The sequence below is a fragment of the Anabas testudineus genome, chromosome 18, assembly GCF_900324465.2.
Source record: "Anabas testudineus chromosome 18, fAnaTes1.2, whole genome shotgun sequence".
Taxonomy (NCBI): Eukaryota; Metazoa; Chordata; class Actinopteri; order Anabantiformes; family Anabantidae; genus Anabas; species Anabas testudineus.
The window spans coordinates 3,628,002-3,651,384 of record NC_046627.1 but is presented as its reverse complement, the minus strand read 5'-3'; the positions used below and the strand labels follow the sequence as shown (position 1 = coordinate 3,651,384).

The window sequence follows — 23,383 nt, the reverse complement described above, 5'->3', positions numbered from 1 at the left end:
TGAGTACCTCAGTACCAGTACAGATCAAATTCTACAAAACACCAATTTCTAAAATATGTCAGAAAAATAAACTAATGAAATGAACGAACTTCAACATCAACGGAGCCTCCAAGTAACAAAATGACATCACTGTTCTTTTAAACAGGAAACAGTAATGAAGCTGACCCATTTGAGCAGCGTTACCTCGTCCAGACAAAGGAAACCAGGTCATCTTCTTAGAACCAGACCCTGTTCTACCTGGTTGTTGTTGGTCCCGGCTGCAGACATTATGATACCACTGTAAAGTGAACCATCAGAGAGACTTACAGCAGTGATGGCTGACAGCTGACACTCTGGGTCCTGGCTTTCTTCACAGATTAAAGAGTCCAGTCCGTGGAGCTGAAGATGTCTGAGCTGGTTCACTGCTGCTGGGAACACTGGGACTGACTCACTGAGACCAGGATCTTTAGACTGAGCTGCTTCTGGTTTCAAGTTTTCTCTACGTCACTGTGGTAAAACTGGAATTTTTAGTCCTTTGGAACAAACTGATGTTACCTCAGGGTTTGAGTTTTTCCTGCTGAGGGAGGAACTGGAACAGTCTGAGTGGAATGTGAACTGGCTGAACTGGTTTCATGACCCAACTTAAAACCCTCTAAAGAACCCTGTGTAAAACTTGGTAACATGGGAACAAACCGGTGGAACTGTGGAACCCTGCAGCCTGAAACTAGAAAGGATGAAGACCCACTGAGGAACGTGACCCAGTGGACCCACCTGTGTCCGTCAGTCTACCTGCAGGAGTCAGAGGCTAGTTCAGAGCTAACAGCTACGCTAACAGCTGTATGTTGTGTTGGTGCTACAGTCACAGCCTGTGTGCTGAATCCAGTCTGATGAGATCTCTGTTCATTAGACCCTGATCAATAAAGACCAGATGAAATAAGTTGCTTATTTTCAGCAGACAACTTCGATTCGATCAGTCCCCACATGAAAGCACTGACAGTTCTTTTCTTTATAACCAACATGTGTAAATCTTTTGTGTCCATGTGTCTTTCTCGTCTTTCTCACAGCTCCAGTTTTTCCAAATATTTCTCACAAAGGTGTTGGACCCTCACGACTCATCCTCATAGTCTGTGCTAACTTTGGTTAACACAGCTCCAATATTAGCACTAGCTGGCTGTTTGAATGTTGGTGGACCGGTGTCAGCATGGACACTGACAGCTCTGCAGCTACACAGCTCCATACGCAGCAGCTGTGATCCACTGTCCATCAGAGCAGCATTAAAGTTAAAGCACCACTTCCTGTTACTGTTTTAGCTGATAGGTGGAATCACTCCGTTTAAAATTCACCCAGATGTAAAAACTCCTGCAGTCAGCTCCAGTCCACAAAGTGACACAAAGAGAACTGAGTCTGCACTAATCATCTGTCCACATATTCACTTGTCAGCTGCGTTCTCACTTATGGAATCAGAATCAGACCTGATGAAACTGCACTAGTTAAAGACAAACAGCTGCTGTTGTTTGGATTGTTTTTATTCTTATTTGTGTTTCACCTGCTACCAGACGCATTAAGTCTATTTGTACCCAGTGCTCGTACCTGCATGTTCAATATGAATCATTTCTTTAGCTGTTACTAATTATTAAACCTCCAAAGACAGAATAATGAAGGAAAACCTCAGACTAAAACATCACTAAAACTAAAACTGTGATTGGTCCTGATGAACTCTCTGCACCTGTCTGACTCACACCTGAGGAATGTGGTTTTCCAGCATCGCTCTGTCTCTTTATGATGAAGGTTTGGTTCAGAGATCAGCTGCAGGTGACAGGTGTTACGTGAGTACAGGTGATTTCCAGATTGATTGTTTCAGACGGAACAAACACAGGAAGCTTTGTCTTTCTCTCTCTCTCTCGTTTCCATCGTTCTTCTCTGCGTCTCACTTATTTCTAACAGAGTCTCAGTGAGAAACATCACTGGGACATTAACACTGAGGAATGAGGACGGATGTCGGCACCCTCTGGTGCTCAGAGTCACTAACTACAACATCAGCTTCACTGTGTGAACACAACAAGCTGTGATGTGTCAAACAGTCCAACTGATCCAAGAATGAAGTGAAATGTTCCTTTAAAGTTCCTGTGTCCACGTTGATGTTGATGCTGCTGATGTTCATATGAATCCAGACACTAATGATCACAACTGTGCTGTTCACTCACTGTGTGGAGCACAGAACCAGAACCAGAACCCCCTGAAGACCCCAATAAATCTGCACTAAGACAGAGACGCCTGAAAGAAAACCTGAGGACAGACCCCCTCCCAGTGGTCCAGCACAAGAGAACAGGTGGATTCACACAGGTCCCAGTAAAAGTCCAGGGACAGCACAGCAGACATGAGGATTAGAACAGAGAAGAACATTTAAACATGACAACAAAGCTCCACTGTTGGTTTATCCCACACAAACCAATGGACAGTGAACACAGCAGAACAGAGGGACACAGCTAAACAGCTCTGAACCTGGTCTCAGGAAACCAGGTGTCAGCACCACAGCTGTGCTAATGAACACTAATCTGAGTGGAGCAGGAACAAAGTCACTAAATGTAACGTGGAACTAAACAGCAGCAGAAATAAGGAAATCAAGAAGGAAGAGACTACTTCCTGGAACACTGTCTTCTTTTATTTCTTCTTCTATTCTATATGAACATTATTTAAGCCCATGAGTCCTGTAGTGAGGATCTACTGACAGAGAAAGTCGGAGCTGTTCTCCAGCGGCTGTCCGGCCGAGCTCAGACCGCATTTAGTGGCTCAGACAGCGGGAGAGCAGCGGCTCATCTCCGCCTCCTCCACAGGCTGATGGAGGCAGGAAAAGCTGCCTTCAGTCCTCAGTAAGTGGAGCTCCACAGTAACAACGACTCTGTGTTCAACTAGAGACCATCCACTAACTCTAGGTCCATTAAAGACGGTTTGAAACGACACATTTTGCTGTGTCACAACAACAGAAGGCGGAAATAAATAAACCAGGAAGAGAGACGAGGTGGAACCACGGTCCTGGATCGGTACCGTAGTGAAACCTCCTATTAGTGAACTTTATTAGTTCAATGAACAGAACCAAAGAGAAAGAATCAAACAAAGCAAACTTACAGGAGATTCAGACAAAGTGGAGAAGAAGACGACTTTCCGAGAAAAGACTCTGACACAGGTGAGCTGTTACCTGGAATGACGTAGGACAGGTAGGAAGGAGGAAACAGGAGCAGATTTTCACAATAAGAGACAGACTGCTGTGTCCATGTTCCACTACTGACTGAAAGAGTGAACTGTAACTAACAGGACAAAACCAGGTTAATTTAATGAAGATGAATCAAACCAATCAAGAGCTCCACTTACTCAGCTTTTCCCCATGAACTTCATCCCTCTGCAGCTTCTCTTCTGTCTGTGGTAAAAAGGAGATTTGTTCACTTAAAGTTTTATTTTTATTACATTAATTTAACTGACGCTGACAACGTCCTTCATCTCTGTGTGTGTGTGTGTCTGTGTGCAGCCACACCTTCATGTCTTCACTATAAAATATGTACTTACTGTAAACAAACCACCTCCACCTACTCTAAATTTAATCTGTCACAGGGTGGAACAAACTGGATGAACAACTTTCTGTTTGTTGAATCAGAAAGAGAAGAAGACCAGAGGAGAAACAGATAAATTACAGCAAGTTGAGAATCATGGTATACTTATAGAAGAGATCATACCAAGTAGTAGTAGTAGTAGTAGTAGTATTAGTAGTAGTAGTAGTAGTAGTAGTAGTAGTAGTTAATAGAAATAACAGTGAGGACCAAGCGGTTGTTTGTCCACCTCCATAAAAGTGAAGCAGACAGCTGCTTATAGGATGTTTCTGGTGAATCAGTCTAATATCTACAAGACTGCACACGTGGTAGAAGTTAACAAACCCAAAACTCAAGTCACATTATGAAAACCTTACAGAGTACCTCACTACAATTAGAAGTACCACTTCAAATTCTTTACTGACACATGAAGAACAACAGTACAAGTACTCAATCATTATTTCAATATGTCAGTATAATACTTTTTAACATGCACTATATTGTCCAAAGTATTCGCTCAGTCCTGACTCGCATATGAACTTAATTGACATCCCATTCCTAATCCACAGGGGTCAATATGACGTCGGTCCACCGTTTGCAGCTATAACAGCTTCAACTTTTCTGGGAAGGCTGTTTAGGAGTGTGTTTATGGGAATTCTTGACCATTTTTTCAGAAGCGCATTAGTGAGATTACACACTGTTGTGGGACAAGGAGGCCTGGCTCTCAGTCTCTGCTCTAATTCATCACTAAGGTGTTCTATCGGGTTGAGGTCAGGACTCTTACATTTAGAGTAGGGTGGTGGTGGTGTGTTTACAATAGGTGCATATGTTTGACATGAAGGTGTGGCTGCACACACACACTTAGCGCCAGTTAAATCAATGTAATAAAAATGAAACTAAACTTCATCTATAGCTACAGTCACACAAACACTCCTCATTCCTGAATGTAGACCTACTTTATAGTTGTTGTTTTTATTCTACTAAAATGTCAAAGTCATCCCCAGAAGTTCAGCACATGGACAGAAATAACAAGGACATGTCCACAAATAGAAAATAATGGAGAGAGAAGATTTACAATTGTCCACCCTGCACTGTAACATGTTATGTTCAATAAAAACATGAAAACATATAATGTTTGTGTTGTGTTATTTTCAGCAGACTGTGTTTTTGTATTGTTGTGAGTTAGATGAAGATCGGAGCACATTTTATGACTTATTCATGCAAAACTCCATGTAATTCCAAAGGGTTCACATACTTTTTCTTGCCACTGTACCTGCCTCAAACAGTACTCCACTACAAGTAGAAGTACCACTGGAAATTGTGTACTCAAGTTGAAGTATGAAATACAAGTACATAAAAGTACAAGTGTAGTTCAGATGTGTTGAACATGTGACTCGACCTTTAAAAAGGATCAAATATTTATTGTCAGCTTGTTTCACATTTGTAGTAGTGGATAAAAACTGGTTCTGTGTTACTGCAGAGACCTGGTGTGGAACTAAACCAGAATCCTGGATCAGGTTCAGACCAGCAGAGTCCAGCAGGTGGCAGCACTGACTGTCTGTTGAGCAGGAAACAGAAGCACTGACTGTTTTTTCCTCCATCTAATAAACAGCTGCAGCTGCAGGTCCAGGTCCAGGATCAGGTCTCAGTTAGTGGGAACCAGAATATGTCCTGGTCCACAACAAGGACAGGGGTCAACAGTCATCACTAAAACTGGACTGAACTGGTCCCAAATGCATCAACACACAGTATTTGTTGTTTCAGTGAAGCAGCAAACTGGTTGTAGAAGGACTAGTGAGAGAACTACTGTTAAGATGTTTCCACATATGCACTCCGGACTGACTCTGGAGGATCAGGTCCAGACTTTGTGCGGACTTGTGGGTTCACACATGCAGAACACAGCAGGAGAAAGTCCGGGTGACACACGTTCCCATGCAGCATTAGATTGATAAACCTGGAGTCAAGTTTAAACCCGGATCAAAAGTAGCATCTATACAAACTGGGTCCAGACTGTGTCCTGCTCTGACCTTTGACCTTCCTCCTGCAGTCGATGAATCCAGCCACAGATAAGATCAGACCCAGGATCAGTCCTGAGGCTCTGATGGTGATCTGGTTTCTGTCTGACTCAGGCCTGTAGGGATCTGAGGACACACAGGTGTATATCCATCCATTATCCGGGGCGGGGTCGCGGGGGCAGCAGTCTGAGCAGAGAGACCCAGACTTCCCTAAAACCGAGGTCTTTACCTTCAAATACACTCGTCACAATATAGAAAGAAGATTGAACCAAATGTGTCCTTGATGACAGTGAGCAGTGAAAATCAAAGACTTCGTCTGATGTTCAGACTCGGTTTAAGTCTTAATGCAGCTGGATGTAAAGAATTCTCTTCACAGAATATATTCGAAGCTGATACTGATCACTGACCAGTCTGTTTCAGTAGCACATTGATTCACATGGAAACTGGGTCGTCTTCAAATCAAAGAGGTTCTGTTGGTTCTGACCAACATATCTTCATCTTCTGATGCTGTGATGATTCCGTTTGTGTCTCATCAGTTCTCTCAGTAACGTTGGTGAAGTCTGCTCTGTGTGGTCTGAACGTCCAGTGAAATAAATGAGGAACATGTTGGTCACAGTATGAAGCTGTGGAAGTTCTGCAGTAGTTTGTCTGATCACTGCTGATAGAAGGTTCTAACAGAGACAAGTCAGCACTGCTGCTCTGGTTCATGTTGTTCTCATAGTTTAGTAGAAATAAAAATCATTTTCTTAGAATTTCATCACCAAGAGAAACGATCACTAGAGGATTACGGAGCTTTGTGAATACGACCCCAGGTGTTTGAACGTTGTGGCAGACAGGGATCAGCTCTCAGCAGAACCACTAGGACCTGTCTGTGGCTACACAGCCTCATTCTACCACCAGAGAAATGGATCCAGCTAGTTCACCAAGCTAACCAGCTCTCAGCACTGTGTTCCCACAATCCCAGCTGTCCCTGGATGAAAGGTGGTGTACTGTACAGGTTACTGTACACCACCTTTCTGTCTATATCTCTACTGAGTGATTCATAGAGTGTGAACCAGAATGAGATCATGTGGACAATCAGAACCACAACAACTGCAGCACAGATACGGCTACAGTCCCAATCAGCAGCTCCATCCCAGCCGTAATCCCAGATCTAGTTGGTCTCCATCAGCCTCAGCAGTGCTGGTTCTGTCCTCTGTTAACTAACTGTCTCCATCTCTCTGAGTTCAGTGATACTTGCTGCTGAGGGTGAACCCACTCTCTGTGGACACAGCCAGCGGGGATCTACTGCAGGACACGGGCTAAACTCTCAGAATAAATCAATATGGACCAGAGATCAAATAAATCACTGCTGTGACACTGGCTCCTTCAAGAAAAACACCAACAGAGTCCAGACCTCTACAGTCCTGTGTTTGTCTGATACTACGACTCACTATGATCAGATGATTTATATGTTTTTACAAAACCAAACCTGGAATTCAAAGAGGAGAAACTAACTTTGGCTCAACTATAGATTACACAGACTTTATCTGGACATCAACATCGACCTTTCTCCACATTTCCACATACAGTGAAACCTCAGTGTCTTCCAACCAGTGTCTCCACTGAGCCACCCATTCTCCCTCCATTATCCTGTCCTCATTTGTCCTCTGAAGGGTCTCAGCAGTCCAGGGTCCACCTGGACAGGTGTCCAGTCTATCACAGGGCTGACATACAGAGACAGACAAACATTCACACCCAGGGACAGTTTAGAGTCCATTAAACTACAGACATGTGTTTGGACTGTGGGAGGAAGCCGGAGAACCTTGAGAAAAGCCGCTCAAACACAGGAAGAACATCCAAACTCCACACAGAAAGGCACCCGGCCGACCTGTGGATTCAAACCCAGCTCCTTCTTACACTGAACCATTCCCCTCAAAATGACTAAAGTCTTCAACAGAGACTGTGGACTCTGGTTTCTAGGGTCAAACGTCTTAAAGCTAATGACTGACCTGTTGAAGGTCACGGGATGTTTGTGTGTCTCCAGATTAGCTGCACATTTGAATGAAGCCAATGAAAATGTCCCACTGTCCTGCAGAGTGATAATGTGCACCTACACAGTGGATCCTCACATTTGATCTTAATGTTCCAGATTAGTTTTTACTGAACAGCCTACCTACTGAGCTGTAGGTTTTACTTTCAAAAACACGCACATTTATCATCAGAATGACAGGAATTCATGTCAAATAACCTAAAACCACCTGATGCTCATAGAATCTGTCTGACTGTAGTCCAAACTGTAGTATGGAGTTTAAACTGAAGGTGCAACTTAGTTAGTTCAACTTCTAACGACCTAAACTGGACAAAACATGTCCTACACACTTGATGAACAGCTGCTTGTCTCCACAATGTACAGTGTTGTAGACAGAGGTGGTAAGAACAAAAAGGTAATAATTCTAAAATACTCCACTGAAGGAAAGTAAAAGTACTCCATTGGAAAAAGAGTAAGTTTACAAGGAATCATGGTTCAAGAAGAAACTGATTGAATCCATGAATCTGAAAACGTGTGTGTGAGTGAAAGAGACAGACATGTACAGACTGAACTATCTGTTCAACAGAGACGACGTTTCTCTGACAGGACGACACTCTCAGTACTACACTGAACACAGAGACACTGAGGAACCAGGAAACCGGAACCCAAACCCAGGATAAAGAGGTTCAGTGGATGTGGTGTTGAAGGTGTGGAGGTGGATCAGTTTGTCAGAGGAGACACTGTAGAAGGACAGAGTCCCAGCAGGACAGTCCACATACACTGACACTCTGTGAGAGACAGAGGAGGAGATGAGTGTTTCTCTGTTATTGTGAAGAACAAAGCAACCATAATCATCACAGCAGATGAGATTCCAGGACTGATTGTTCCATCCAAACTCACAGTCTTTACTCTTTCCTCTCCTTCTGATTCCTCTGTAACTCACTGATATATCAACTCCTCCGCTCCACTCGACCTCCCAGTAACTGCGACCAGTCAGACCATTACTACACAGCAGCTGAGGTCTCTGGTCAAATCTGTCTGGATGATCAGGATATGACTGATCCTCCTCCACACATGTCACCTTCCTGTTGTTGTCAGACAGTCGTAGTTTTCTGTTCACTGTGTTTGTGTCGATGGTGAGTTGACAGAAATCTGATGGAGAGAACAAGACACAATCCAGCTGCAGTTATTAATCTATCATCAGTTTGATGAGGACTCATGACATCAGGGATTTGAATGAGTGATGTGACAGTTTGAAGATGGTTGAATGTTGCTGCTTTGTTTTCATCAGTCTCATTAAAAACACACTTACACTTCCTCAGACCTGGTCTCAACCATCGGACTCCACCAGGCTCCACCCTGAAAGGAGGAGGGGGGTCAGAGCAGCACATTCTCTTTCAGCAGGCACACATGGACATTACATGGCTCTCATACTTGCATGGACAACCGACTACCTCACCAACAGGCCACAGTATGTGAGGCCACACAACTGTGTGTCAGAGGTGGTGGTTTCCAGCACTGGGGCTCCTCAGGGGACGGTGCTCTCACCGTTCCTTTTCACCCTTTACACATCGGACTTCACGTACGACACCAGCAGTTGTCACCTCCGGAAGTTCTCTGACGACTCGGCCATTGTTGGCTGTGTGTCGGGGGGGAACGAGCTGGAGTACAGGTCAGTCATTGTGGACTTTGTGGACTGGTGTGAGCGCAACCACTTGTGCTTGAACACCAGTAAGACAAAGGAGATGGTGATTGACTTCAGGAGGAGAACACCACAACACACACCGGTGAGCATCCAGGGGTTGGACATTGAGGTAGTAGACAGTTTTAAGTACCTGGGTGTTCACCTCAACAAGAAATTGGACTGGACTCACAACACCGATGCCCTGTACAAGAAGGGCCAAAGTCGCCTCCACCTTCTGAGGAGACTGAGGTCCTTTGGAGTGTGCAGGCCTCTCTTAAGGACATTTTATGACTCTGTGGTAGCCTCTGCTATCCACTACGCCGTGGTCTGCTGGGGAGCAGGCAGCACAGACCGGGACATAAAGAGGCTCAACAAGCTGGTCAGGAGGGCCAGTTCTGTCCTGGGCTGTCCACTGGACTCTGTGGAGGAAGTGAGTGAAAGGAGGATGTTGGCTAAGCTAACATCCATCATGGACAACACCTCTCACCCACTACATCGGACAGTGGAGGCACTGAGCAGCTCCTTCAGTTGCAGACTGTTACACCCTCCATGTAGGAAGGAGCGGTTCCGCAGGTCATTCATTCCCACAGCTGTTAGACTGTACAATGCCACAGTTTAAATATACTTGTACAAAACCGGTCCATAGCCCATCTGACTGTATTGTTTTTACTTTATTTTATTTATTTTTTATTACGTACAACATATTATATATGTTGAGTCGTAATAGTGTATATAGTTGTAGATTCTCGTAAAATGTTTATTACTTTTGTATTTTTGCACACCCTCTCATTCTTTTTGCACATTGCTGTTGTTCTTTTTGCACTGACCTGCTGTAGCAATTGAATTTCCCCAATGTGGGATCAATAAAGAATATCTTATCTTATCTTATCTTATACACACAGTGTGTTCTGGTTCTGTTCTAATGGAGGCTTGTATGTAGGGATGGACATTCAGCAAACAACTCACACATACATGGACTCTTTGTGTGTTTTCCTCTCTCTAATGTCTGTGGACTGATCTCAGCTGAGCTTCACACGTTGTCCTGTGTTCAGAGGAAGTCTAGTTCACCTCCAGCTACTGGATATTGATCATTACACACAGACTTTGTAGCTTCATCTGATTTGGTGTCAGATTTGTTGGAGCAGCCAGAGACAGAAAGTGAAAACAGGAGTTTGAGGAGAAAAACATTCAATCACAAACTAATTCTTCAACTGGGAACAACAAGGAGTTTTTCCTCTTTGACAGATTGTAATGATGAAATGAACATGTTCTAGTTCTGATTTACTGTCTCCTATATAAGACACAAGATCTCATCATGACATGATCAGGATCTAGGACCTCCTCCTCCATCAGACATTGTCTGTGGCTGCAGCAGGCCTCTCCATACCTGAGAGTGTCCAGTCTCCAGTGTGGATCCTCCAGTCTAGCAGACAGCAGCTTCACTCCTGAGTCTCCTGGATGATTGTAGCTCAGGTCCAGCTCTCTCAGATAGGAGGGGTTGGAGCTCAGAGCTGAGACCAGAGAAGCACAGCCTTCCTCTGTGATCAGACAGCCTGACAGTCTGCAGACACACAAAACAACACAAAAAACATAACATCCATTTGTTGTTGGTCTATTTTCACGTTTTTTATTCCTGATACACAATATTTGGGGTAAATTTAGGAAAATACAACAACAGCAAAAACAAATTAAAAAAAAATATTAATGAAAACCATTGCAGCAAAAATACAATCAAGAAATAATCTATCTGTAGTTGGAGTTATCAAGTCTACTTAGAAATGAACAAACATGAAGCAAAATTTTAAATTGTAAGAAAAATTTGGAAAATTTGATAGCAGACTTTGTGAAATTTTACTATTTAATAAGATATTTTAAGAGCAGACATTCAGTTGAATCGATTACCATTATTTATCAAAGTAAGTCTGGTGAAAGGTGAAAGGTCTCAGTGAGCCACCTATTTATAGTATTTTATATTTATTGTTCATCTTATACTATTTCTGGTAATCAAACAAGACACCAAGAACCTGTAGTAGTGCCAATATGTACAATTTTCCCAAGGGGATCAAAAAAAGTATGTTATCATCTTTATTATAATTTCTTTGTCATTATTATTTTGTGGTATAAATCTTTGTCTATAGAGTACGGAGAGAATAGTCGTCACTGCAGTAGTAAACAGAGATTTAAATATAGCAAATAAAAATATAAAAATAAAACTGCATGTAGATTAAAGTATTAATTTGACCTGACCTGAGAGTTTCCAGTTTACAGGGTGGATTCTCCAGTCCAGCAGACAGAAGCTTCACTCCTGAATCCTGCAGGTTGTTGTTACTCAGGTCCAGTTCTCTCAGACTAGAGGACTGGGAGCTGAGAACTGAGGACAGAGCTTCACAGCTTCTCTCTGACAGGTTACAGCCACTCAGTCTGAAAAACAGTGATGTATAAGATGACAACATTTGTGTTGAGAAATATTGAAAACTGAAAACCAGTAATAAGTTCTGTTCTGTTGTTCAAATACAGTAGCTGTGGATTTAATGATGAATAAATTCCACTATTTTTACACTTACACTACTTTCTTGGAGACTTTGACGACTCCCAGAACAAACAGAAGATCCTCCTCTGAAAAGTTAGAAGAGTATTTAAACGAATTAAACACTTCCAGATCTTTTCCTGATGACACCAACATGAAGAGCAGAGCTGACCACTGAGCAGGAGAGAGTTTATCTGTGGAGATACTTCCTGAGTCCAGGTACTGTTGGATCTCCTCTACTAGAAAAAAATCATTCAATTCATCCAGACAGTGGAACAGGTTGATGCTTTTCTCCGTTGAGGGAATCTCTCTGATCTTCTTCTTGATGTACTGGACTATTTCCTCATTGTTCATTGAGTTATTTCCTGTCTGTGTCTGCAGACCTCGTAGGAGAGTCTGATTGGTCTGCAGTGAAAGACCGAGGAGAAAACGGAGAAACAAGTCCAGGTGTCCATTACTCTCTACAGCCTTGTCCACAGCACTCTGGTGGAGAAGTTTTAGTCCAGGTCTAAACAGTTTGGACCACAGAGAAGTTGACTGTTGTTCAGACAGCAGATTGACTCCAGAGTTGATGAAGGTCAGATGTACATGAAGAGCAGCCAGAAACTCCTGAACACTCAGATGGACGAAGCAGAACACCTTGTCCTGGTACAGTCCTCTCTCCTCTTTAAAGATCTGTGTGAACACTCCTGAGTACACTGAGGCTGCTCTGATATCGATGCCACACTCTGTCAGGTCTGATTCATAGAAGATCAGGTTTACTTTCTGCAGCTGCACAAAAGCCAGTTTTCCCAGAGACTCAATCATCTTCCTGCTCTCTGGACTCCAGTGTGGATCTGTCTCAGCTCCTCCATCATACTTGATGTTCTTCACTTTGGACTGAACCACCAGGAAGTGGATGTACATCTCAGTCAGGGTCTTGGGCAGCTCTCCTCCTTCTCTGGTTTTCAACACATCCTCCAGAACTGTAGCAGTGATCCAGCAGAAGACTGGGATGTGACACATGATGTGGAGGCTTCGTGATGTCTTGATGTGGGAGATGATTCTTCTGGCCTGTTCCTCATCTCTGAACCTCTTCCTGAAGTACTCCTCCTTCTGTGGGTCAGTGAACCCTCTGACCTCTGTCACCATGTCAACACTTTGAGGAGGGATCTGATTGGCAGCTGCAGGTCGTGTGGTGATCCACAGGCGAGCAGAGGGAAGCAGGTTCCCCCTGATCAGGTTTGTCAGCAGCACATCCACTGAGGTGGACTCTGTTACATCAGTCAGGATCTGATTGTTGTGGAAGTCCAGAGGAAGTCGACACTCGTCCAGACCGTCCAAGATGAACACAACCTGGAACTCTTCAAACCTGCTGATTCCTGCTTGTTTGGTTTCAGTAAAGAAGTGATGAACAAGTTCCACCAAGCTGAACTTTTTCTCTTTCAGCACATTCAGCTCTCTGAAAGTCAATGGAAATGTGAACTGTATGTCCTGGTTGGCTTTGTCTTCAGCCCAGTCCAGAGTGAACTTCTGTGTTAACACTGTTTTCCCAATGCCAGCCACTCCCTTTGTCATCACTGTTCTGATTGGTTCCTCTCTTCCAGGTGAGCCTTTAAAGATGTCTTCTTGTCTGATGGTTGTTTCTGGTCTGTTTGGTTTCCTGGATGCTGTTTCAATCTGTCTGACCTCATGTTCATCATTGACCTCTCCAGTCCCTCCCTCTGTGATGTAGAGCTCTGTGTAGATCTGGTTCAGAAGGGTTGGGTTTCCTGCTTTAGCAATCCCCTCAAACACACACTGGAACTTCTTCTTCAGATTAGACCTAAGTTTAGACTTGACATTCGAAATATCAACAGTATCTGGATGAAGAACAGATAATAAGATGTAACATTAATGACCTGGTCACAACAGTCATTGTAACAGAGATTTCTTCCTCCACTTGTAACTTTTCAACTCACCGTACAATCAAAACTATTTTAAAATGGTTTATCACCAACTTAATTGATAGTAATTAATAATTAGACAAACACTGTCAAAGGTATGTTTAATTGAAGGTTTCTCATTAATCAGTTAAGACAACACCAACAGTGAAAATGTGGGGCTCAGATAGAAATGATCATGTTTCTTACAGAAAAGCAGATTGCTGTCTTCCTACTGTCTAACAATAGCTCGATATGCTGCTAATGCAAATTTATTTATTCAAAAGAATAACTGATCAATAGAAAACCCTTGTTGAACTTATGGTAACACAGTTGCAGTCATGTATCTTTTCATAAAAACATGGTAACTCCTACCTGTGTACACATTGTGACTGATAGTGTAGCTAAAAAGTTTATATAAGAAATGACTGCTAGCATCTCCTCTGTAAATTAACTACACATTGATGCTATAGAGACATCACATAGAAACAACATGAAGTGAGTGGCAGTACTAAGGATGAAGTCAGGAAATTATGAAAGTGGGGGAAGAATGGAAAGGTCCAGTTGGTCTAGATGACAGAACATTGGAGACATGGAAATGTTTAGTAGAGACAGCAGTGGAGTGGTTAACCAGCTAATTTAAGAAAAGTAAGTGAGAGGATGTCTGATAAGTGGATCATTGTACTGAGGAAGAGTAGGAGAAGAGGAGAGGTGATAAACAGTGACTAACAATATTGTTTCATGACAAGAAAGAGCAGCACAGACGTGATGTTTGCTCGGGGATGTTGATGAAGAAATGAAAAAGAAGTAACTCCCTGTAAAATCCAGAATAGAGTTTAATGTTTAATCTATGTTGTCTGGACTAGAGACAGTGGCAGAGACAAAAAGACATGACACAGAGCTGGAGGTGGCTGAGTTGAGTCTATCAGAGGAACAGCTCAGGTAGGACGGTTCACAGACAAAGTGAGAGATGGTTCATGTTCAGAGGAGGGAGGGGGAGGATATCAAAAGCTGAACTAAAGGCAGCAGCTGAAAGAAGAAGAAGACATGGAGACAACAGGAGCTGTGATCGGTCTTTAGCTAGATTTCCTTCTACAAGTTTCTGTCTTATTGACGACCTCTAAAAAAACCTACAACAGTCAGAACAACTTAACACAGACTGATGTTCATCTTATTTTGGAGCCTGAGAGTTAAATACTTGTTTATGTGTTAAAATCAAACTGAGCCTGTTGTGTCTACATAATGTTCCAGTTGTTTCATATCTTACCTTCTTGTGACTGAACTTTATTACGCTTCACTTTCTGTAAAATCAACTTCGCCACCTCCAGAGCGTTATCACTGTACATCTCGACCATTAAATCCACTGTTTCTAGTCTGTCTGCTTTCTCCAGTTTGGACTTTTTGATGTTCTGTAAACCATCTGCATTCTGCAGATACCACTGGAATTTCTTTAGTTCCTCTTCTCCCAAATCCTCCAACATGTCCAGTAGTTCCTCCTGTACAGACCTCTCCATCTGTGAAACAAACCAGAGGTCATTATAAAAGAGACAAATAAGGTTCAGCATCTCACATCATATAAACTACTTAGTGTTTTTAACAGGTCAATCCAGCTGCTTCAGTGTCTGGTTGGATCAGACTGGTTGTACTGGGCAGCTCCCAGTATCAATGTGTTAGTGTCAGTGTGAGACAGAGAAGAACAACACTGGTACTCAGTAAACCTGAGCTTAAAAACTACAAATCTGATGCTGTGGAAATAAAACCTCTTTAACACTTCACTAACTTTTCCCCCACTAAACAACATTTAGAGATAAACACAGAAAAATAATCTGATCATCTGTGTTATCTGAGAAAATCCTGGAGATACTTTAAAAACTGCATGTACAGTAAACTTCCTCTGTGCCTCAGTCAAATCAAAGTCTAAATAGAGTTTCTACAAACAGACTTACTACACTGTAGGTCTGGAAATGACTGAGAATCAGCAGTTTGCTGTATAACAATCTGCTCTAATGATTCCTGTACACATGCGCTGTGTTTGCAGAGGGGGGGTGGGGGTTCATTTATGCTCAGTGGATGAGCTTTAACAAGTCGGTCACCAGTAAACGAACCACCGCTAAATCTGGAACATGGCACATTTCTGCTGTTTCTACTGGAACAAACTAACATTAGTGAGTGTGAACAGCATCAGAAACAGGAAGACACTGATTAATGTCCATTAAAGACGTTTTAAACGACACATTTGACTGAAATGTTCCAGGAAGTGAAACTAAAGGTCTGTTGAGATGAAGTTCGTCTGAAAACCAGACGGACACTTTCTAACTTTTCTAGCAGCATTGAAGCTGCTGTTTGTGCTGGAGTTTGCAGATACTCACCTCTAGTGATGAGCAGAGAAGATTCAGAGTTTCTAGTTTTACTGGTGGAAACGAATCCAAACTTTCCGACTCTTCTTCTTCTTCTTCTCTTGTGTTTAAAGGCAGCCTCCATCCAAACATGTTGCTTTGCTGCCATCTGCTGGAAACTTATTGTGTTGCCTTATTCAAGTCCTATTCATGAGTCCAGTCGTTCTTAAGAAGTTGAAGACTCTTCGTCTATCCAAACCTCTCCTCATGAAGTCCTCCATCATGACCTCCGTATGACGTCAGACGCTTTGCTGCCCGGCTGTACCACGTGCCTGATTCAGGAAGTGGTTCAGACTCAGTTTGCCGCGAGGTGTTACAGCTGTATAGACCCTTCAGGCTCCATTCAGTATTGGTTTATGAAGGAGAGTTTGGATATTAGAGTTTATATAGTTTAGAGAGTTTAGGGAGAGAGATTTAGGAGAGTGAGGAGAGTAGGATAGGTTGTAGGATGGAGGCAGCGAGGAAGAGGAGGATTTCCCCTGTGTGGGAACACTTGGATCTGATATCTCCTAACAAGAGAAGCTAAATCTAACATTATTACAGACACATGAGGTTTGCTTATCAAGAACTATTTTTCATAGTTTCTTATTTTATTCAAAGGTGAGGTGTTTAGTTTGTTCCAAGGAGTTGGGGTACAATAAACACCTCATCCATGCTGAGGCATCACTGTGCCTTGCATAAGAAGAAAGAGGAAACTAGAGCTTCATCTAGCCAAGGAACAGTAAATCATAACAATATTACAAATACACTATCACTATTTTTCTATGTTTACTTTTGTTTATTGGTCAAATAAAGAGAATTAACACTGTATTTATTCTCTTTTAACCAGCCACCAGAAAACAGGAGCTGGATGAAGCCCTTGTCTCCATGATGGAGGACGACACACAGCCCTTCAGCGTTGTGGAAGATGTTGGATTCAGGGCATTTATGTCCAAACTGGATCCCAATGATGTTCTCCCTACAAGGAAGGTATGTATGTATGGGTGCATGCATGAAACAAATGAGTACTTAATTGCTGTGTCTCAATATTCAGACAAGTACTCGAGTAGAACCGTGTGCTCTCTGGAATCCAGGCCAAAGCAAGGAAGCTGGTTGGCTCCTTTGGAAGCAGCACCACTGCTAAGGTATGGTTCTTCCCTTTATTCCAATTTATAATGACACTAATCGTTTGTCTGTGTTCCTGCTGCAGTGATTTAATGGCCTATCCATCTGTACCTTTTAAAGGAGAAGCTTACAGCTACATCTGGGGATGGCAAACATGAAGCTAATGCAAGAAGTGGAGACCAGATGGACCAGCACATATTTGATGCTGCAATGTTTGGTGGAGCTAAGGGAGCCAGTCGGAGCAGCGTTAGCTGGGCTACAACATGACATGCCCATGATCACTTGAGATGAGTTCAACATTATTGGAGGGGGCCTTTCTTTGCTGTCTCCCTTTTTACGATGTCACTGTAGAGCTGTTGGCTGAGGAAAATGTGTCTGCCTCCAAAGTTGTCCCCCTAATGAAAATCCTGGAGCAAAACCTTTAGGAGGAAATAGTAAAGCTGAGACCTGCAGTGGCATTGGAAATGGGAGACCAGCTCATCAAACTAAACTAATCTAAACTCCTGGACCCCCAATTTAAAGTTATTGGATTTTTCAGTCAAAAAAAAGCGACAGGAAACCCCCCAGGCTTCTACCTCTCATGATGTCACTGCAGGTAATCTATTATTTGACATTTTGACATCAGATATTCCTATGAGAACACTTACTAACATGATCTGGGGTTTTCTCTTAGGCATTGTTTAAAAACCAGTGTCATCGAGGCAAGGAGGTCACAAAATATCACTGCAGATGCCCCTGTGGAGGTCCAGCAGTACCTTTCAGGGCCAAATACTGACAGACTGAAAAAACCCTCTGGAGTACTGGGAGAGGTAAAAACTCTACCCAGACTTACACAAACTTGCACTTACCTTTTTGTGAACACCGACATCTTCTGTGCCTTGTGAAAGGGTCTTTCTCTCCAAGAGGTTGTGTGAAAAAAAAAAATCGTTTAAAATTTTCTGGAGGTTTCTGAATAAAAATGAATAAAGTGTCCCCTGTCCGGTACATCATTGTTACACAAGCACTTTCAACGTCTGCCTGATTATGCCCATGCCATTTTCAGAAAAACAGCTTATCCTGCCATATTATGATATTACCATTTAGGGAAAATTTACACACATAGAAAACAAATAAAAATTATTCTACACGTGATAATTTATGTACACAAATTATTTGGTCATACATTTTTTTGTAATTCATAGTCGTTCCCAACAGACACAAAAATTCAATGCATCACACATGATGTGGTTCAGATCCAGCTGCCTGTGATTATACACTTGGCCAGTAGGTGGTTTCGTGTGCACATTAAGCTTCGAGAAATGAACCCTTTCTCGAACCAGTTGGCTCAAGTGGTTCAATGCCTCATGAGCCTTCATCTCACCATCACTACTCCTCTTCTTCCAAAAATCTTGGTACTTTGTCGCCACCTACTCTGCTGGAGTGTGGGTCTGAATGAACCACCTCCAGGACAGAACAGGAACCAAATCAAATCCCACTAGACTTTACGAACTGGTCCCGTATTTGTCTTGTTTCTACTGTAGCAATACTGCTGAATGCTCAGTGGCTCGTCTCTTTGTTGGGATTTATTTATTGTGATTGTGATTCTGTAGCTGGAATTAATATGGAAAAGCTCGTCTTCGAACAAAAATGAGTATCTTCACTCCCTGTTGAATTATTTCCACTTCCACCACTGTAATTTCCAATAAAACAAAAACACTATGTTAACAGATTTATTCAGGTCAGTTCAACAAATGAACACAAACCACTAATGTCCTTTAATAGTTTGAGCTGTTTCATAGTTTTTGTGCAGTCGAACAAATTAAACCTCAACAAGCTTTGACTTGACTGAACCAACCTGATGAAAAGCTTCATGTCGTCCTCACTAGTCAAACCACCTGTTGTGACAATCAAACGTCTCTTACCTGTCAAGATCAAATCTCCAACTTTCCTCATTAGAACTCATCAGTTCTTCAATTCTATTGGTGGATCATGAGTTGAACTAATAAGTGAAACAGCAGATGAAGCAGTGATGAAGGAAAACATTATAGAACAGCTGGACGTGGATTCTGTGGTGTTCTTCTGACAGCTGTTTCTACTCTGCAGGACTCACACCTGGAAACACCAAGGCTACAGGGATCAAGGATGGAGGGAGCAGAGATGAAGGAGCTGAGGACAGACGACACAGTGAGACACATGTTGGACTGGCAGTAGCTTTGTCACTTGGTGCTGTGATGGTTCTTGGTATTTGTGGTTTTGTCCTAAACAAGAGAATCAACAAAGGACAGAATTCAGCAGCTGTCAGCTCAATGTGACAATGATTTTTAGATTTTAATAGATTTTACATAAAAAGTAAAAACTAAGGATGACGTGTGATTTTAGTTTATTGAACCTTTAGTTTATGTAAAAGCAACAAAATGGAAATTCCTCCACTATGAGGATCTAAAACTGAGTAAATGTACATAGTTATTTACCAGCTCTATTTTAATGTCAGAATTTGTTCTTTCATTTCCATTTAGTCATTTATCAGACGCTTTTATCCAAAGAGACTTGTGACTAGTGATGTGACGATGAGGCTCAGCTGTGTTGTTGTGCATGTTTAGTGTGTGTATTGATTTGAATTGTTGTCTTTCCTGTTTACATCATGAGCACAATAAGTCTTCAGAGGGAATAAATACATTTGACCTTATTAGGATGAACAATCAATATTTAATTCATGAATTCATCACTGTGGTACCTCCCTGATTTATCCAGTATCTGACCTGTAAATAGCAGCAGATAAATAAAAAAGTATCAGACTCAGAGTAGAAGTACTCTATTTAAGTGTAATCAGGAACATGTAGCTACTAATAAAAGTAAAAGTACACAATGCATTAAAATGTGACTTGAGATTTCACCACTGGGACAGAGAAACAGCTCAACTGTCCATTTGCAGCCCATGTTGTAGTCAGAGAGGGTTTTACATCAGTCGATATAAGAAGCAGAACAACCAATGAATGAGAAACGTTTCTTTTTTAATTTATTTCTAAAGATTCAGATGCCACAGTGATTAGATGAACTTACTAAACTGTCGGCTCATCAATCATCATCGTTTGACATATTCTTTAGTCTGTGAATAAAATGCACATTTGTAATATTTCAACACCAATAAATATTTGTACCAACAATAACAAGGATCAACTGGAAAGATTTGCAGCCATGTAATAATTCAAACAGACCAAACAAGTCCCATTGAATAGGACTCACTTGATAGTTAACAGACAGATAAAGAACAGAGGAGGAGGTCGTTATCAAACTGTTCTCCCACAAATGTTGTTTGCTGGAAACTGGACTTGCTGCAGATCATGTTCTGTTCCAACACCATTTTTGCGCTTGTCTTCCAGATGTGGACGTTAGTGATGCTAATGATGAAATAGAAAAGGTTTCCTTCTTCATGGGACACAGGTTCTTGGCAGAGACCGTATATTCCAGATTTCATATTTAGTTGGATATTAAAACCCTCCCTGTTCAGTCGGTCTCTCACCTGTCTGGAGCGGTAACAGTCCAGCAGCAGGTGCTGTCTCGTCCTCATCACAACCTGTCACCAGACATTTGTTAGTTTGGAAGAAACAGCTCCACTGGACCAGTGCTCTCAGAGGGAGTCTGTTCACTGGAATCAGCCACACTGGACCTCTTCAGGGTTTTCACACCTTATTTTATCACTTACATCTTTATTATTGGACCAGAATCTCAGATGGAGCCATATTTATAGTCTAATATGCCTCAATTTACATTCTCTTTAATTAGTGTTATAGTGTATTATATATATATATATATATATATATATATATATATATATATATATATATATATATATATATAATATTGTTTTAGTGAAGAACTGTTCTAGGTTCTATTGAGATACACCTACACACATTTTCTTCCAGTTTACTTTATTGTTGAATGATGAATTTTACCTTCTACTTTTTGTTGTTCAATTACCGTATTTTCCGCACTATAAGGTGCACCTACAGTAGAGGCTGGAGTTACCTTATGTAACATTAGATGGAGCTGTGCTAAAGGATATGTCAACAAAACAGTCAGATAGGTCGGTCAAACTTTATTAATAGATTACAAACCAGCGTTCTGACAAAATCAATAAACAGCTGTTTTATTATTTTCGCGGAGGTAAAGTCAGTCTTTGAGTCTCTTAAATGTCTGTCTTTGGCTTCAGTGGTAGACAACTCAAACTTGAAGTATAACACAGCAGAGTCCCGATGGAGCCATCTGCTCACCTGCAGTCCATGTGGTGAGATGCTCACCTGCAGTCCATGTGGTGAGATGCTCACCTGCCTACTCCCGCTGCATCTCCCAAGTCCCGCGAGACACATCACCCCATGATAATGTCCCCTAATCACGCCAGAGCAAGCGCTCGGCACACACAAGTACCACATTACAGCGAACAACACACTGTGACATCAACATTTCAACACAACTATTTTCATTTAACCATTTAAACAAAAGCAAACAATCTGCACCACACAATAAACTCAACACCATGAACCAACACAGAGGCACTTACACTCCCACCAAAATCACTCATTAACTTAAAATGGGATTTTCCTCAAAATAATATTGTTTCTTAGTCTGTGTGTGAATGGTGTAGCCTAATGTATCTGACTTATTTGGCCTCAAGTAATGTGACTACCTTGTGAATAGGCCTTTCAAGATAAACTGATCTAGTGAGTGTTTTTCAAATGAAGTGTCACTGACTAGTAGTTTCACCTTTCGCACCTTGCCGTCTGAACTTGGTTGAGCTTCTACAACTCTAGCGAGCTTCCACTCGTTTCTTGGTGCACTGTCATTTTGTAGAATGACGATGTCATCTATTTGTGAGTTCCGTGATGTCTTTTGCCATCTCTGTCGTTGTTGGAGGTTTAACAAGTATTCCCGCTTCCATCTTTGCCAGAATTCATCAGCTAAAAACTGCACTCTTTTCCACCTTTTGTGCAGGTAGAGATCTTCTTTGCAGAACTGTCCAGGAGGTGGCAGAATAACTGATGATATAAGTGTTAGTATGTGGTTTGGAGTGAGGGGTTCTGGGCCAGTAGGATCATGAAGGTGCTCAACACTTAGTGGTCTACTGTTAATTATGGCCATTGTTTCATAAAGAAATGTCCTCAGACTGGTGGTGTCAAGTCTGCTAGCTGACTTGTCGAGCATAGCTGTCAGAATGCTTCTGATTGTTCTTATCTGGCGTTCCCAGACTCCTCCCATGTGACTGGCCGATGGAACATTCAGCACAAATTCACAACCAACTGCTCGCTGACGATCTTGATCCATCCCTTTGAGCAACTCAGATAGCTCCTTCCTAGCACCAACAAAGTTCGTTCCTCTGTCGCATCTTAATTGGCGCACAGGTCCTCTGATAGCTATGAATGTTCTGAGTGCATTCATGAATCCATCTGTTGATAAGTCATCAAGTGTTTCTATATGCACAGCTCTGGAGCACAAGCAAGTAAATAACAATCCATATCGTTTTAGTTCTTTTCTTCCTTCCTTCACCATGAAGGGGCCAAAACAATCAAGGCCACAATAAGTGAAAGGAGGTGAAGTCTCAGTTCTCTCTTCAGGCAGGTCTGCCATTTTCTGAACCTCTGTTGTTCTTCTGTATCTCCTGCATTTTACACATTTGTTAATGTGTGAGGAGACCACATTTCCACACCCCAAGATCCATATGCCATTTGCACGCAACTCATTCATGGTCATGCCTCTTCCTTGGTGGTGTATGCGTTCATGATGATGTTTGACGAGCAGAGCTGAGACATGAGATTTCTTTGGCAATATTGCTTTAGGGTGTTTTACTTCATAGTGTAGGGCTGACTTGGATAGCCGTCCTCCCACCCTGAGAACGTTGTTTTGGTCTAGAAAGGCATTCAGCTTGTTTAGCCTGTTGTGCTTGTTCAGGCTGCCTTTTCTCTGGGCCTGAATATTCTTTATGTCTTCAGCAAAGGCTTCTTCCTGCACTTGCTTAATGATGAAGATTTTTCGCTTCTCTTCTTTCTTCAAGGTTAGTCGATTCATTTTTTCTAGACTGAGATCCCTTGAAGTCCCTGATAAATCCTTTGAGCTTGGCAACAGCTCTCACCAACCTAGACCAGTCAGAGAATTTAGCGAAGCGGTTCACAATTGGATTCAGTTCTCTTGCCTTGACTGCATGAACGTGGACC

General features: G+C 42.1%; 2 protein-coding genes and 1 long non-coding RNA gene across 5 annotated transcripts in view; 1 reads left to right on the top strand and 2 right to left on the bottom strand.

The window, feature by feature from the left end:
* Positions 1-8,208: 8,208 nt before the first annotated feature.
* Positions 8,209-23,383, bottom strand: part of LOC113168136 (NACHT, LRR and PYD domains-containing protein 3-like) — a 41,080-nt gene continuing 25,905 nt past the window's right edge. Inside the window, exon 12 of the mRNA XM_033326639.1 lies at positions 8,209-8,407. Coding sequence (XP_033182530.1) covers positions 8,209-8,407 — 199 coding nt within the window. The remainder of the gene's footprint in view (positions 8,408-23,383) is intronic.
* On the top strand, positions 13,352-17,680 carry LOC113168180. 3 transcript variants are annotated; one of them, XR_004463500.1, is made up of 5 exons: positions 13,352-13,383; positions 16,169-16,362; positions 16,695-16,815; positions 16,924-17,218; positions 17,319-17,680. It is a non-coding gene; the product is annotated as an uncharacterized LOC113168180 (long non-coding RNA). The 3 variants fall into 3 exon arrangements; XR_003299358.2 differs by lacking the exon at positions 16,695-16,815; XR_003299356.1 differs by having other exon boundaries at positions 16,169-16,815.
* On the bottom strand, positions 14,216-16,203 carry LOC117153062 (NACHT, LRR and PYD domains-containing protein 6-like). Its single transcript, XM_033326706.1, has 2 exons — positions 16,068-16,203; positions 14,216-15,212 (listed from the first exon to the last, which is right to left on the bottom strand). The coding sequence occupies exons 1-2, from the start codon at positions 16,185-16,187 to the stop codon at positions 14,955-14,957; spliced, it is 378 nt and encodes a 125-aa protein (XP_033182597.1). The 5' UTR covers positions 16,188-16,203; the 3' UTR covers positions 14,216-14,954.